Source organism: Trachinotus anak, unplaced genomic scaffold (assembly GCF_046630095.1).
Source record: "Trachinotus anak isolate AG129_WGS33_773 ecotype Australia unplaced genomic scaffold, CSIRO_AGI_Tana_v1 ptg000008l, whole genome shotgun sequence".
Lineage (NCBI taxonomy): Eukaryota > Metazoa > Chordata > Actinopteri > Carangiformes > Carangidae > Trachinotus > Trachinotus anak.
Window position 1 is genome coordinate 21,473,074 of NW_027273859.1, and position 15,838 is coordinate 21,488,911.

At 40.0% G+C, this 15,838-nt stretch overlaps 1 protein-coding gene across 2 annotated transcripts; it reads right to left on the bottom strand.

Annotated features, from left to right (window-relative positions):
- Positions 1-256: 256 nt before the first annotated feature.
- Positions 257-14,787, bottom strand: mthfd2l (methylenetetrahydrofolate dehydrogenase (NADP+ dependent) 2 like). 2 transcript variants are annotated; one of them, XM_071483461.1, is made up of 9 exons: positions 14,627-14,772; positions 13,781-13,852; positions 12,775-12,959; positions 12,403-12,525; positions 11,808-11,960; positions 7,486-7,593; positions 4,110-4,202; positions 1,102-1,227; positions 480-741 (listed from the first exon to the last, which is right to left on the bottom strand). In XM_071483461.1, the coding sequence occupies exons 1-9, from the start codon at positions 14,767-14,769 to the stop codon at positions 626-628; spliced, it is 1,119 nt and encodes a 372-aa protein (XP_071339562.1). In that variant the 5' UTR covers positions 14,770-14,772; the 3' UTR covers positions 480-625. The 2 variants fall into 2 exon arrangements, with proteins under 2 accessions (XP_071339563.1, XP_071339562.1); XM_071483462.1 differs by lacking the exon at positions 13,781-13,852 and having other exon boundaries at positions 257-741; positions 14,627-14,787.
- Positions 14,788-15,838: the final 1,051 nt, after the last annotated feature.

Below are 15,838 nucleotides of genomic sequence, written 5' to 3' on the forward strand. Positions count from 1 at the left end.
AGAAATTACTTCAAAACAAAATTGATATAGTGTACATCCTGTGTTTCCCTGGGTCAGATGCATTGAGGGTGATGGTGTCTGTAGCTTGCTGTGCTGCCCATGACAGTGTCTTTGTCTTCTGTCTTTGTCCTCTGACTGTTAAAGCTGTATATTAACTTCAGCTTAGCTTTGCAGTGCATGGCTGTGGGTTTTGTCCTATATGGGCATACGGCTATTATTCTAAGACAGTCCTAAAAGAAAGAAAGTGAGATTGTAGTACTGGCACAGCATTGTTTTTTATTTAATATTCCTTTTCCAGTGAATCTGGAATGTTCAAAAATGAACCAAAACAACTTCAGTAGAAAAAATATGAATCTAAATTCTCAAAAAGTGAATTCTGAAATAAATTACCTAAATAAATAAAGGAACAAATTCACAATATAAACAAATTACATATCAAGTAAGTTTCCCAGCAGGTATGGAGACTTGAGCTCATGGATTTTTAAATAAAAGTGTGTATGTATGTGTGCGTGTGTGTGTTTATACCTAAATAAATTGATGTATCTATATATGTGTGTATGTATGCATATACTGTTTGTACCATATAGCATTCATTCAAATGAATGGCTTTATACTGTGTCTGTGTTTAATGCATCAGAGCGTTTCTGGCAGCAGTCACAGTGTTCTTCATCAGCATGGCGACCGTCATGGGACCCACTCCTCCGGGAACAGGGGTGATGACACCTGCCTTCTCCTTCACTCCTACAAGTCAAACAGTGTTAAAACACTCTTTTTATTCCAGGAACCAGATCTAAGATTAACAGGTGTATCTCTGTTTGACCTTTTATTTACATGGAACAATACTACAAGTGTTAAGCTGAGTCTGAATCTCAGGAATCCCAATATCTGTCATCGTTCAGAAAGTGTGTGCTAGACAAATTAATATACTTTTACAGAAGGGATTTTAAAAAAGGGTTCAACAAATGATAAGCAGTGTAAAAATCTGATATCATTCGCAAGGTTTGCAAAAGGAAATTTTATTTATTTATTTATTTATACTGCTGTTTAATAAATTATATAAAAGGTGGAGCTTTTACTATAATGAACTTTTTGATTATTTACCCTCAAAGTCGACATCACCAATGAGGCGCACTTTTCCCGTGTTCGGGTCCTGGATACGATTTATACCCACGTCGATGACTGCTGCGCCCTCTTTCACCATATCTGCTGTGATCAGCCTGGGAATACCTATACACAGAAACCAAGGAGAGGTTTACAGTTACAAGACAATCTGATGCTTAATCAACTGTCCCAGGGAGAAGTGAATATTATTTCTTATTATTTTATTTCTAGGTTTTCTGGCTGGAGCCGCTTGGTTGTGCAGTGGTTAGCGCTGTTTGTATGCACGCTCACACAAGAAGGTTCTGGGTTCAAACCCCGGGCCTGGGGCCTTTCTATGTGGCGTTCGCATGTTCTCCCCATGTCTGTGTGGGTTCCCTCTGAGTACTCCGGCTTCCTCCCACAATCCAAAGACATGCAGGTTAGGTTAATTGGTGACTCTAAATTGCCCATAGGTGTGTGTGTGTGTGTGTGTGTGTGTGTGTGTGTGTGGTTGTCTGTCTCTATGTGTCAGCCCTGCAATAGACTGGCGACCTGTCCATGGTGTACCTCGCCTGGGATTGGCTCCAGCCCCCCAAGATCTTGATACAATATTTCCAGATCAGGAAATAAAGCAGGACACACCCTAAGGCCCTTATCGTGTCTGTTGCATATTCTCAAAGTTAAAGTCAATCAAATCATCAAAAACCTCCCAGATCAGTGAACCATGGCGGTCTTGGATGCACCTGGAGGTCTGGGGCCATTAGGCGGTTGGCTGCTTTGCCCAATTGGTAACTCAGTCTTGGTACAAGTGTAATTTTTCAGCAGAATAAATGTTTATCAACCGTATTGGAGATCTGCATGAACATGTTGATTTGACTCAGACAACCTGACATTTAAGTTTATCTGCAGCCAGCATGATGTTCTCATGCCAACCACCATGCCAGTGTAAATGACCCACATCAAGAACAAAATAAAATTGCTGCGAGTTTTGTTACGGTATCATTTCAAAGTCTCTGAACAGGAGGCTGTCTTTTCCTTTCTGCGGTGATGCTTGTCATCTCCTTTTAATCACTGGTTCTAGTCCAACACCGAGACAATTACTGCGTCACCTTGAAGAGCAGAGCAGAATAAGATGATACCTCAGCTGACTGTCTATGAGGAAGGGAATAATTAAGCATTGTATATTTATTTTGATAATCACTCCCCTTTGCCACAAAATTGTCTATTTTAACTCCTCAGACTGCAATTATAGCTGCTCAACAATGACAACAAGTCTGAGCCAAATAACAATTAAGTACCAGCTTTAACGGTAGAAAATACCACTGCTCATGTATAACACAAAGACACTGGAGGAGTGACACCATAACCCCAAACTACACCCAGAGTCTGATTACCAACTAACTGGAATTACTGCATGTTCCACAACAATTTAATCCTCAACACACACTTGATTTTCAAGCCTAACACGTGCTTATTCCCAGGTGACATTAAAACAGCTCAATAGCCGGGGTTCACTTAATTATACAGTAGAGCTTACATGCCAATTCCTTACTTCCAGAACAGAAACCTAACAACTGGATGAAAAGAAAAGGAGGTTCTCCTCCCACAGAGCTGCTTTCAGTCATTAGGAAAAAAGCCCATTCATAAGAAACTTAAAACGGCATGACACCCCTTTAAGGCATTATGTTACGACATACATTGCGGCCCTACATTGATTGATGGCCCCACATTCCAGCTACTACAGATCCCTATTGTTCTACAAGAAAGCTGCCACCTGTGACCATAGATGGGGCAGAGTAACAGGTAAATATACAGGGACTTTAGTGTTGATTATTTAGCCTCCAACAACATCACTTCAAGTAAGGGCTGGTTAGCACTTTCACAATAGCTCCTCCCTCTTGCATTACCAGGCCACATAATCCCCTGTATCGCAGCTCCAACATAATGAAAAGGCATCAGGCAGTGGTTTAAGGAGTGTTGCAAGAGCAACTTCAGCAATACCATAAAAAGAAGAATCACTTCCTTTAAAGTTATATGTATTTCATTTATAATGTAAATGTGTAGTTGAGGGGGAAATGAATTTAAAAGTTTTCAAAGGAAAGCAGCAGGAGTGGTTACACACATTTTAAACCTCTCGACTTTAACAATACGAGCTAATCCAGTTATTTGAAAGTGAAAACAAAGATGAATAATACAGCTATTACTCAGACTGTATGTTGGAAACGCCCATTTGATTTTGCAGAGTGACCATGTGGTTCATCTTTGACCTAATGTGCTCATTGTAGTTGTGTTTACAACACAATGGACAACTGTACTGGTCATAGCTGGGCTTCTTGGGAAGCACAGATTGTCACATTGCAGCCTCATATAGGTATGAGAGAAATTGATTTGTTAAAAAAAAAAAATTAAAATCTGATTAAGCCAGAGCTCTAATCACCTCTTTTTTTCTTAATTTTCTTTATTCAGTTGTTTTTATTTTCATTTGCATAACATAAGTTATGACAGGTGAAACTATGTATGCATCTCCATATGTGTTGTATGTTATGTATGTTTATGTATGTGAAATAAATAAAAAGTTTTAAAAAATCATTTTAAGTGACTCCATTTTAATTGGCTTTTAATTGTCACATTTGAACAGAAATCGTTCATTATGAATTAAATTCATAAAAATCCACCCAGATGCTTTTCTGTTAAACAACTTAATGATCCTCTTTGTAATATAGTCCAATATACTGAGCAATGGACATCATTTTAGTACTGTCCCTACTACCAAAAATCATGAGAAAAATTACTACCAAATACAATTATCTATCAGTAATATTAACAATCTATTAATATCTATCAAAAAAATTTATCGGCAACTATTACAATAATTGATTGTTTAATCATTATTAGTTGCAGCCCAGAAAGCTTACTGATACATTGTGATACCCTGTGCATGTTATTGTATTGTCATATTGGTAATCTGTTCTTGAGGTTTTAAAAGAGTAAACAGGAATAAGCCTTCCTGGTGTCTGGGTCGTAGTTACCTGTAGCTGCAATAATGATGTCAGCCAGGCTGGTTAGCTCCTTCAGCCGCTCCCTCGGTGTACATCTGTGGGCAATGGTCACTGTGGCATCACCTGAGAGGAAACAGGACTCTTTTGGGTCTGTTCACTCATATAAAACAAAGTATATTTTCTCAGTTACCTCAAAAGATATCTAACCCTGCAGATAACTTTGCTTTTAGGTGCCCAAGTTTTGAGGTGTGTAGGTGATTTTACGAAAGGTCTCTGCTGACAGTTACGTAAGGTTCTCCTGACTAACAATTACATTTTTTTTCAGCGTTTTCTGAGGCGTGCCTCATCAGAAACCAAGACAACTCCTGCTAACATCAGACTACCTTAGTGCAGTATATATGACATTAACCTTCAGGGGCAAAAGAGCAGAGGCACTATATCACAAGGTCTCTTATTGAATGAGGGAGGACCATCATCTACCTGAAATTAATTAAGTTTATTGGTATTTTCTAAATTTGACAAGCTCCGGTTTATACAATTTGTTATTTAATTTAGTTCATTTCATTTTCATTTCACTTACTACCATCGAGTCATGTTTTACAGTACCAGAATAAATCCTTTATTTAAAACCAAAACACTACAAGTCAATCAAGATTAGGGAAACATTTTAACTCTTCAGAGCCTGCTGATGAACATTACAAGTGGACAACATCTTTATGATTTATGCACCTTGGCACTTTTCTATAACTATGGTATTTACTCTGTCACATTCCGCAAAAGTTAATAAGGAGGTAATGGTGACTGATTGATCACATTTTATGTTCACTTTGCAATAGTCACAGAACAAGCTTCCAGTCGCCTCTATGTTATTGAGTGGGCAGGACAAGTTTTTAAGGAAGATATCTAAAAATATAAATATGTTAAACCTATGTTTTTTGCATGGTTCAACAAACTTAGGGGTATGTGAGAAAAAATGTATGTAATTCCGATGAACTGTCCCTTTAAATATATAACGTTTTTGCTCATCTAAATGTAAGTATTCCTTTCTTTGATTTAGTAATAGATCTTTCAAATCCACATCAAACGACTGATGCATTCTTCAGTGCACTAAGTGGCGAGCAGAGGAGGGGTAAGGACATTTGATTTAGTCAGTAATTGCACAATGAGGATAAGAAACATGACGATAGTAACCCTAATATTTATCTAGGATGTGTGAGGACATCCGGCATAGTCATAACTGAACTGTGACCAGGAACACAGGTGTGGCGGGAGGAGAAGAGGATCAAACAAGGAGGGCTTCAAGGAAGATAAGAACAAGAAGGAAGAAAAGGCAAGTCACAGCACATCAAACCTGTAGCTCACATACCTACAGGGATGCGGGATGTGTATGTGTGGGAGAGAGAGAAAGAGAAAAAAAGAAGAAAACTGACCCCTACATGAAATTAACTCAATGAAACTCAACAAAATTGAGGACAAAAATCTTTTTTTTTTCAATATTTTAAAGTTTGGCAGAGTCTTAATTTTGGAGAATTGTTGCTTGTTTTTAGCTCCTTCAGCTTCATGTCCTTGTGTGCTGGTGCACATTCAGTTACTCTCCTCCACAGCCTTCTCTTTCAAGGAACAGTAGAGCATAACAAGCCAAGTTTCCAAAATACACAAAATTCCACTTCACTGACACAATCTGATATGAAATGAACGTTATCTTCAATAATCCCAGATCTTTAAGATGTATCTGGGGTGTATTTTGATATGCTTTCCCTTGGTTTACAGTTCAATAAAATGCATGATGGAAGGTCTGAGTAATATATGACTGTTAGATATTATCTAGGTAAACTTAGTTTGTTGACAACTGGCTTGCAAATAATAACAAAATATTTTTATCTGCAGGAATGTGATTGCATCAAAGACACCATGGGCACTCAATGTGCACAACTTTACAAACCTAAACATTTCAAATCACGTTTTTCTGTCTGATAAGGGCATTTGAATCCTTGAAAAAATAAAGTATCCTGTTGGTCCACAAGTCTATGACATATATACTATGACCACTTCAGTTGCAGCCACGGACTCATTCATACCAGTATCTCATCACACTTTCACTCCTCACGTTTTCTGTCCCTTTCCTTTATCAAGAATTTTACTGAAATGCCACATTAAGAACATGAAAATACAAACATTGGACAAAATAAAAGGAGAAGGTAAAACAATTTTCTAGACCTGTCTTTAAGAGCTATTGTAACATTTTTTGTTTGATACGTTATGGTGGCTGGTCTCGGTGACTCATATACTCTAAAGTGCAACACGCATTCACAGTACATGATGTGTATCAAAACAGCCACATTAGTTGTTTTACATCATCCCAGGGTGACATAGGTCAGTGCGTCAGGAATACCTGCTGCTCTTTTCCTGATTACACATCAGCTTAACAGAAAAGTAGCAATATTATCACATTCAACCGGACTGGCACATCCTGAATACCACACCCTGACTACAGTTTCTGGGTGTATGACGCGTGTTGTTACGGGCATGTGTTGCACTCGATTGAGGAGGCCGTGAGTTCGGTGCACCAGCTGTTTTTAAGTTCAAACTTAGCCTAGTTCTACCATAAATGTCAACTAAGTGGAAATTAGTTGTTATTAGCTAACTGTTGTGTAGCTAACTACCTAAGTGAACCGCCACAAAAAACTAATGTTGCTAACCCGTTTAGTGTGATGAGTAAACGAGGAACAACCCAAATTATTGGCAGTGTTTTCAATTGGAGAGAATTGTAGTTGATCTGTTTATTACCAGGCCTCGTGCATCTATTACCTTTCCGGTGTGCAATGTGTAACTGAACCCAAGATCCTTAATTGATCATAGAGGACACTTTCCCCATTGACTCACACTTGTGCAACTGACATTACTAAGTTATTTACATTTGTGTGTTAACCTGACTTGCAATACTGTTATACTATGACAGGTCAAACATATCTAGTTTCTTAATCGAAGCGTAGCAGTAAATTCCATGCAACGCGTTCCTAAAGCCCCTCCTTTCTTCCTGCATCCTTAAAAGGAAAGTTGATCCGTCCTTGAGTGGTGCACAATGCCAAAAGTCTCGCCCTGTGCCTTTCCTTCACACTCCCTGGTTTTTTTCCTTCCTGAACCATTCCAGCAGGACATGCATCAGCATTTATTGTTTGGTTTCATAGGTGAGGAGTCATTAAGGCCTTCATTTATTGATCACATCCTTACCATCAAACATCCTTCAGGGAAAGCCAGGATGGTGCAACATCATTTACCTACAAAAAGCAGCACTGCAATTACATTACAATGCTTGCTGCTCTGCTACACCCACCCACACACACACACACACACACACACACATTCACACACATGCACACACATGCACACACATGCACACACTTACCGCCGGGGCGTTCATGGTTGCGATCAGTGTGCAGCAACATTGCAATGGGCATTCCAACATTTTTGGAGCGACCTGCAACCAGCACATTCTTTCCCACTGTCTCAATACCTGAAAACACATTTTCATGGGAATATATTTCAATAAATATGTTTGATAGGCTGTACTGCTCAACTGAGACAAAGAGAGCTTTAATATGCAATAAACAAAATCATCTGATAAAGATAAAATATTGAACGTCAACAAAAAATATCTCACAGAGAGCCTGCAGCAGTATTTCACCTTTGACTGATCATGCAGGTATGTGGGAGGGAGGTTATTCCGCCAGCTGCACCGCAGCCTGATACCACAATGTCGTGTGTGTGACAATTACTATATTGATGTCAGGCAAGACCAAAGTCATTAAATTGATTAATAGTGGGAAGATAGGTATGTTGGTATTAAACAGCTAATACATTTGCTGATTCCTGTTCTATATTTGCATGATGCTGTCAACTAACACAGCTAGATAGCAGCTACATAGCAGTCTATGTAGATTTTACCCATTTATTTGCTTCTTTAATTATGTCTGTGTGCATTATTTGTTTGTGTAACGGCAGTATTATATCTAAGAGTTATCCCAGTCAACATATACTCAATCAGTTTCACAGTTAGTAAATCCAGGTAACCTTAGCAAGCCCTGTGTTTAAACAACGCAAGGGGCTGCAGTGGTGGGGGTGTGTTATTTGAGCTACTGATGAGGCATTTTATATAACAGGAAGTCTGGTTTGAGAAATGTCTTCAGCATCCATGAGACTGAAGGCTTATCAGATATGAAAACAGTGTTTCATAGTCCTCTGAGACAGGACTTTAAAACTCAACAGCAGCCATTATACAGGTGCTGGTCATATAATTAGAATATCATGAAAAAGTTGATTTATTTCAGTAATTCCATTCAAAAAGTTAAACTTGTATAATGTATACATTCATTCCACACAGACTGATATATTTCAAGTGTTTATTTCTTTTAATTTTGATGATTATAACTGAAAACTAATGAAAACCACAAATTCAGTATCTCAGAAAATTAGAATATTGTGAAAAGGTTCAATATTGAAGACACCTGGTGCCACACTCTAATCAGCTAATTAACTCAAAACACCTGCAAAGGCCTTTAACTGGTCTCAGTCTAGTTCTGTAGCTACACAATCATGGGGAAGACGGCTGACCTGACAGTTGTCCAAAAGACGACCACTGACACCTTGCACAAGGAGGGCAAGACACAAAAGGTCATTGCTAAAGAGGCTGGCTGTTCACAGGGCTCTGTGTCCAAGCACATTAATAGAGAGGCGAAGGGAAGGAAAAGATGTGGTAGAAAAAAGTGTATGAGCAGTAGGGATAACCGCACCCTGGAGAGGATCGTGAAACAAAACCCATTCAAAAATGTGGGGGAGATTCACAAAGAGTGGACTGCAGCTGGAGTCAGCGCTTCAAGAAACACCACGCACAGACGTATGCAAGGCATGGGTTTCAGCTGTCGCATTCCTTGTGTCAAGCCACTCTTGAACAAGAGACAGCGTCAGAAGCGTCTCGCCTGGGCTAAAGACAAAAAGGACTGGACTGCTGCTGAGTGGTCCAAAGTTATGTCCTCTGATGAAAGTAAATTTTGCATTTCCTTTGGAAATCAGGGTCCCAGAGTCTGGAGGAAGAGAGGAGAAGCACAGAATCCATGCTGCTTGAGGTCCAGTGTAAAGTTTCCACAGTCAGTGATGGTTTGGGGTGCCATGTCATCTGCTGGTGTTGGTCCACTGTGTTTTTTGAGGTCCAAGGTCAACGCAGCTGTCTACCAAGAAGTTTTACAGCACTTCATGCTTCCTGCTGCTGACCAACTTTATGGAGATGCAGAGTTCATTTTCCAACAGGACTTGGCACCTGCACACAGTGCCAAAGCTACCAGTACCTGGTTTAAGGACCATGGTATCCCTGTTCTTAATTGGCCAGCAAACTCGCCTGACCTTAACCCCATAGAAAATCTATGGGGTATTGTGAAGAGGAAGATGCGAAATGCCAGACCCAACAATGCAGAAGAGCTGAAGGCCACTATCAGAGCAACCTGGGCTCTCATAACACCTGAGCAGTGCCATAGACTGATCTACTCCATGCCACGCCGCATTGCTGCTGTAATTCAGGCAAAAGGAGCCCCAACTAAGTATTGAGTGCTGTACACGCTCATACTTTTCATGTTCATGCTTTTCAGTTGGCCAACATTTCTAAAAATCCTTTTTTAGTATTTAGTAATATTCTAATTTTCTGAGATACTGAATTTGGAATTTCCATTAGTTGTCAGTTATAATCATCAAAATTAAAAGAAATAAGCATTTGAAATATATCAGTCTGTGTGTAATGAATGAATATAATATACAAGTTTAACTTTTTGAATGGAATTACTGAAATAAATCAACTTTTTCATGATATTCTAATTATATGACCAGCACCTGTATTATCGCCATAAACAGTGGAAACAGCAGTTACCCCACAAAGGAAGCTACCATGAATGTGCACTTTCACCGACCCGACTGGCCACTGCAGTATCCTGCCATGACACTGCATTGCGGTCTGACAAAAGTTGAGTCAGGTTCAGCTTGCCTACCTGACGACGATGCGTTTTTTGCTGTATATGGCCCCATTCAAACGAATGAGGGGGATGCGTTGTTTTATTAAAGTCAGTTTGAGCACGGCCTTAAAGTGCTCCTCATGATGAAAAAGCTGGCTTAGGTTGAGCAAGGAGCAAAGATACTGGGGGAAAACTAGCTAATGGCTAACACCTAGCCCCCCCAGATAGCTCTATCTAAACCCTTTTATCAGTTGAGGTAAAATATTTCACCTTTCGGACCTGTTAAACTTCAAGTCTTTTATCACTATGCAGCACATAACCTATTGTCCACAGTGTTGATGCATTAAGGAGCATTAGAGCGTGAGCCTGAACATACAGGAGGGGAGTGGAGACGTGGATTGTGCTGATTGATTTGCTCTGCTGAAGTGAACATCATAACAGCTCTTAACCTGATGATCAAAACTACCTCTGCTCCTCTTTGTCCAAAAAGCCCACTATTGTGTCCATGGAGTGCAGAGATACGAGACAAAAACCTTCACCCTCCCATCCTCATCACCTTCTACTGAAAGCATTGTAGAAAGCATCCCAAGCTGCTTCAACACTGCCTGATACTGGAACTGAAACATTTCTCTGACAGCTGATAAGTGTAAACAGCCTTCAGGGTCATGCACTTCTCCGGAGATGGCACTTGTCAAGATCATCACAAACACTGCATTCAAAAAAGCCCCAGTGTTGTCAAGGGCCCTCCCTCTCACAGTTGCAAAATTCTCAGCAACAACAGTCACCTGAAATGAACTAACCAGATCAGCACCGAATCTTTTGCTTTGCTTGTACAGGAACAACAGCACCCTCTCCTGGGTTTGATCAGCGAGGCAATCAAGGGGTTACTTCCCATGGCAGCCAGTTTTCTAATATAATAATTTTATCACTGCCTGTAGCGGCTTGTAGTCTGGCGTATGTGGTTTGACATTGGCCTGCGCTCTCTGACCTCCCTTCTAGTTTTAAAAGCAAGCTGCTACATTTGAAGAATTATATGCCTTATTTTAAGTCACTAATAATTAATTCAGGCAAATTTTGTTTTGCTTTTGCTTTGTTTTGTTTTTTTGTTTGAGTATTTACATCCTTTACTTGGTCAAGAAGATGACTGACTGGACCAGCACATTAACACAGTCGTCAGATTTTAGGTTGGAATATGACTGTTATGCACCATCTAGTGGGCCCTGCATGGTAAAAAAGTAACGTGTCTGCTCCTCTCTTTGCCTCAGGAGTTGACTTAAAAATTTGTTGACTCAACATTTGTTGAGGTTTGATGACTTTTTGACTTTTTGATGACTTTACATTACAGTTACAGGACTGAGTTAAATTCAAGGTTCAATACAGATAGCACTTTTAAAATTCAAACTGGACTCGTGATTTTGGAAAAGAATTATAATTATTGTACATCAAGTAAAAGTATAAATAATTTATTGATAGTACCATAAAATGGCAGCAAAGACAAAAGCAACAGGTTACATTAAATAAGCCCCTGAGAAAAACTGATAATCAGCTTCATTCAGTACAGTTTAATAGATCTTTAATGCCCTCTACAGGAGTAGTTGTTTGCAGCAAAGTAAAAAAAAAAAAAACCCCAAAAAAACCAATTGAAACACAGCATGAAAACCATGACAAAACAACAATGTTAACAACTGAATTTGGAAAATTGGTCATGAGTAATGCAGTTATAGAGGGTTACCTGCTCTTTTGATGATCTCCCAGACAGCTGCAGGCGTGGCGGGCACCATGGATCTCTGGTCCAGACACAGCTTCCCGATATTCACAATATGGAAACCATCCACATCCTTCTCTGGAGCGATGGCATTACACACTGCTCGCTCATTGATGTGCTCTAATGAGGGACAGATGCTCAGTGATGTATTACATATAATGAAGCACACAACACCAAGACTAAGACTGTTGACAACTAAACTCTACACGTGGACTACAAGCTGCTCCCAACACAAAGTATGGAGAATGCATAGAGTGTAGCTGTAAATTAGCCTGATACAGTCTGTCCATGAATACTTTTCCAGATGTATAAAATTCTCTATTATACAGAGACACCTGCTACAATAGGCTTGTGTCCCTTGGGCAAAATTAAATGAGATCTTTGTGTATGGTAAATTGGGGTAAAGTCAGGTCATTCAAACGCAATACACTTGAGACCTGCTATTAAAGAGGCTTTAAGAGGCTTTTACTAAAGAGACTGTGTCACCAGAAAACTGAACTGCAAACTGATTAACTTTGATGTCAGTGAGGAAAATTCAGCTGCAGCTGTGGCCCATGTTTACCGGGAAGTGGCAGCTGCACCAACAGGCCACTGACCCTCCAGTCGCGGTTCATCTTGTCAATTAGCTCCAGCAACTCCTCCTGAGAGACCGAGCTAGGCCGCACCACTGTATCACTGGAAATACCTGGAGAACACATAACACACATACATCATGTTCAAAATGTAGTTCAAATGTGCATGTTAGTTTGCAGTTTTGTGAAATGATGCTACATTAAATTAGTTTTGCTTATGAAACATGTGTAAATCCATGTGTATCTAAATGCCCATACATGCCTAGAAATGTGAAACGCATTGGGTAGATCTGTGTTCTGTTTGTTGACTTGTCACATTATAAAGAAAGTTTTCAGGAATGCGTGCAATGTTCATATCTGACCCAGGATGCTGGCTGCCCGGGTCTTGTTCCTAACATAGGTACGACTAGCTGGGTCGTCCCCCACTAAGACCACTCCTAGGTGGGGTCTCATGTTGCCCTGAGCCACCAGCTCCTCCACATCACGCTGGATTTCTCTGTGGAGCTGACGAGCCAACTCCGTGCCCGAAATCACCACAGCAGCATGCCTGGTGGGGGAATACAGGCAAACAATGCACACACATTATTTCAAATAAATGATTAGTTAACTGAAAAAAATAGTTATCAATTCTTAAAGTCAAGTCATTTTTAAGCAAAAATACCCCAAATTCACTGGTTTCAGCTTCTCAAATATGTACTTGTTTGTTTTTCTTAGTCATCTATGATAGTAAAGTAAATATCAAAATTTAGACTATTGATTAGACAAAACAAGCAATTTGAATTTTTTGTTTTTTGAAATTGTGATGAGAATTTCTTCACCCTATTTCCTGATGATGAAAATTGATAAATGAATGAAAACAATTGTTAATTGAAGCTCTGCTACTCTGCATATTATTGGCTCGATTAGCTGATTAGTGGTTTTGTCTGCAAAATGTCAAGAATTGCAGAAAATGCCCAACATAATTTCCCACATCCTAAAGTGACATCTAAAAATTTTGTTATGGCCAACCGGCCGTCAAAAACCCAAAATCTTTTCATTTTACTGTCTTGTATGAAAAAAAACCTCCACTTACAGGGAACTGGAACCAGAAAATGTCTAGTATTTTCACTTAAAAAATTGCTAAAACCACTAACAAAACAGATGCTGATTAATTCTCTGTCGATTGACTAATCAGTTAATCGACTGAATTACTGTTGCAGTTCTACAAAACGCAGTACATTGAAAATATTAGACGTTAAGAGAGTACTATGGGTTACTATTTTGATTTTTATCAAGCAAAGTCTTGTAAAAAAAAAAGGGACAGGTGGGTAAGCGTATGCTTGCCACAAACCAGCATTCGCAGAAGCCTCAGCTCCACACACGTCCCACCTTTTTGTCCATTTCTGGATTAGCCTGGAGTTAAGCGAAGTTCTGCAAACTCCAAAAACGCTCTTCAGAAACCTATGGGCGACATCACAGAGGCTACGTCCATCTTTAAATACAGTCTATGGTTTTGTCATATAACCTCAATTCTTTTTTTTTTCTAATTTATCATCTGATCATTTCAGATCTACTGTAGTGATTCATTCCCATGTCTGGTATCTGCGGAAATAACTAGATTGGGTTCTAACAGGGGCCCAAGAACAGATTTTTGCCCGCTGGCTGTGAGGAGGTTAATCCGGCCATGGTGACGGTACACGACAGGAACTAACGGTTAATTAGTAACCGGAATAACGAATTAACGTTACTCTGCTGTTGTCTTTCGAGTTTATTAATGCTTTATGACTTTTGTATTTGAAATTGTGTTGTTTGATTTTTAAAAATTACGTTAATAGGTGGGCTGCACGGTAATAATTAGCCCCGGTGATTCATAACGGCAGTTTAACGGCAGCTAACCGTCCTCTAGCAGCAGCAGCAGCAGCGGCCAACATCATACAAACGCAGTGTGTTCCTAAGCGACAGTGAGACGGCGACCACTTATGTAATTGTGAATGATTTAACAGCATTTTTGTGATAATTCAGACCGGTGACCGACCTCCCCGGTGTAAGGTACGTCTGCGACACCTGCCCTCTCTACCGTGAACGGCGGGACCGACTGTCAATCACCGTCCGCGGACATGCGTCGGTGCACACGCCTTCGCCGGTGAAGCCGAGGCGGCGCTCATCCAAAGTAATGCCCCACATTCAACGGGAAAAAAAAAAACAAACAAAAAAACAGCGGTGTTTTAACTTTACCTCGTCGCCGACTGGTGAAGATGTCTCCTCTGACTCTCGCATTTTCTGTGCGTCCGCAGTTTGGCCCGGCAGCAGTCATGGTGTAACGTTAACGGGCTACAAATCCTGAAGGAGGAGCGTAGCGGTGAAACAGAGGCCGCCATGTTCGTGTGCGTGTGTCGCAGGGCGTGTGTGCGTGTGCGTGTGCGTGAGATGGGGGTGGGGGTTAATGATAGGCTGTTCTGCACACACACACACACACACACACACACCACATATTGACATTACTGGATCCTGTTCACTTGTTTGTAGTGGATTCTTTATTATGCTTGATATGAATTGAATAAAATAAAACAAGACCTCTGAGCATCAGAAAGCCCTGAGGTTCCCTCCGTGTATTTTAATTAATCACAAAATTGTTAAAACTTTGAACTAGCTACTTGTACATTGTCAACTCTGTTAGATCCTCCATCCTCCACCTTGTCATGTAGAGGGAATCTGTGTCATCTGTGCTTTTTGTAGGCTGTCAAAGGCCCTGTTCAGACGTCTTAAGTGATCAGATCTCAACCGATTCTTTCTGTGTCAAGTAATTAATAAACAGAAAACCTTGGGCGAGGTTTTTGTACTGGCTGGTTTCTGGGTGCCTGGGGAAATTATGAATTTGTCATGTGTTGTGTGGATCAAGAGACTTTCGCCCTGGGGCACCCTCAGAGCTTTTACAGCACCTATAGACCACATTTAATGAGCGTTGGAGGGTAACTAGGTACATTTTTTCAAATCTACTGAAGTACATTTTCTCACTGTTAAAGTGAAAAAGAATTTAAGTAATGAGATGTAAAGGAAAATCCTTGGTTAACCCTGCTGTGTCAGACCAGCAGCCACGTGACTGTATCATTTTATGTGGGACAGACAGGGAGATTTTTTTGGATGGAGCCTCTCAACACTGGATGATATCACTGAAAGGTCACAGAACAGTGTGTGTCACAGTGTCATATAAAAAAAAAAAGAAATATTTAAGTTAAAGCAAAAGTTTGACATTTTGGGAGAATACAGAATTGGCTTTCTTACTGAGAGTTAGATTAGACATCCGTATGGTAAATAGGAAGCTAGAACCAGCAGCTGGTTAGCTACAGAGAAACAGCCAGCCTAGCTCTGTCGCTGACTCCAGCTCACAAATAGGCTGACACGTAACCCCCCGAGAGACCACAAATTGTTATTTTTACACTATTTTGT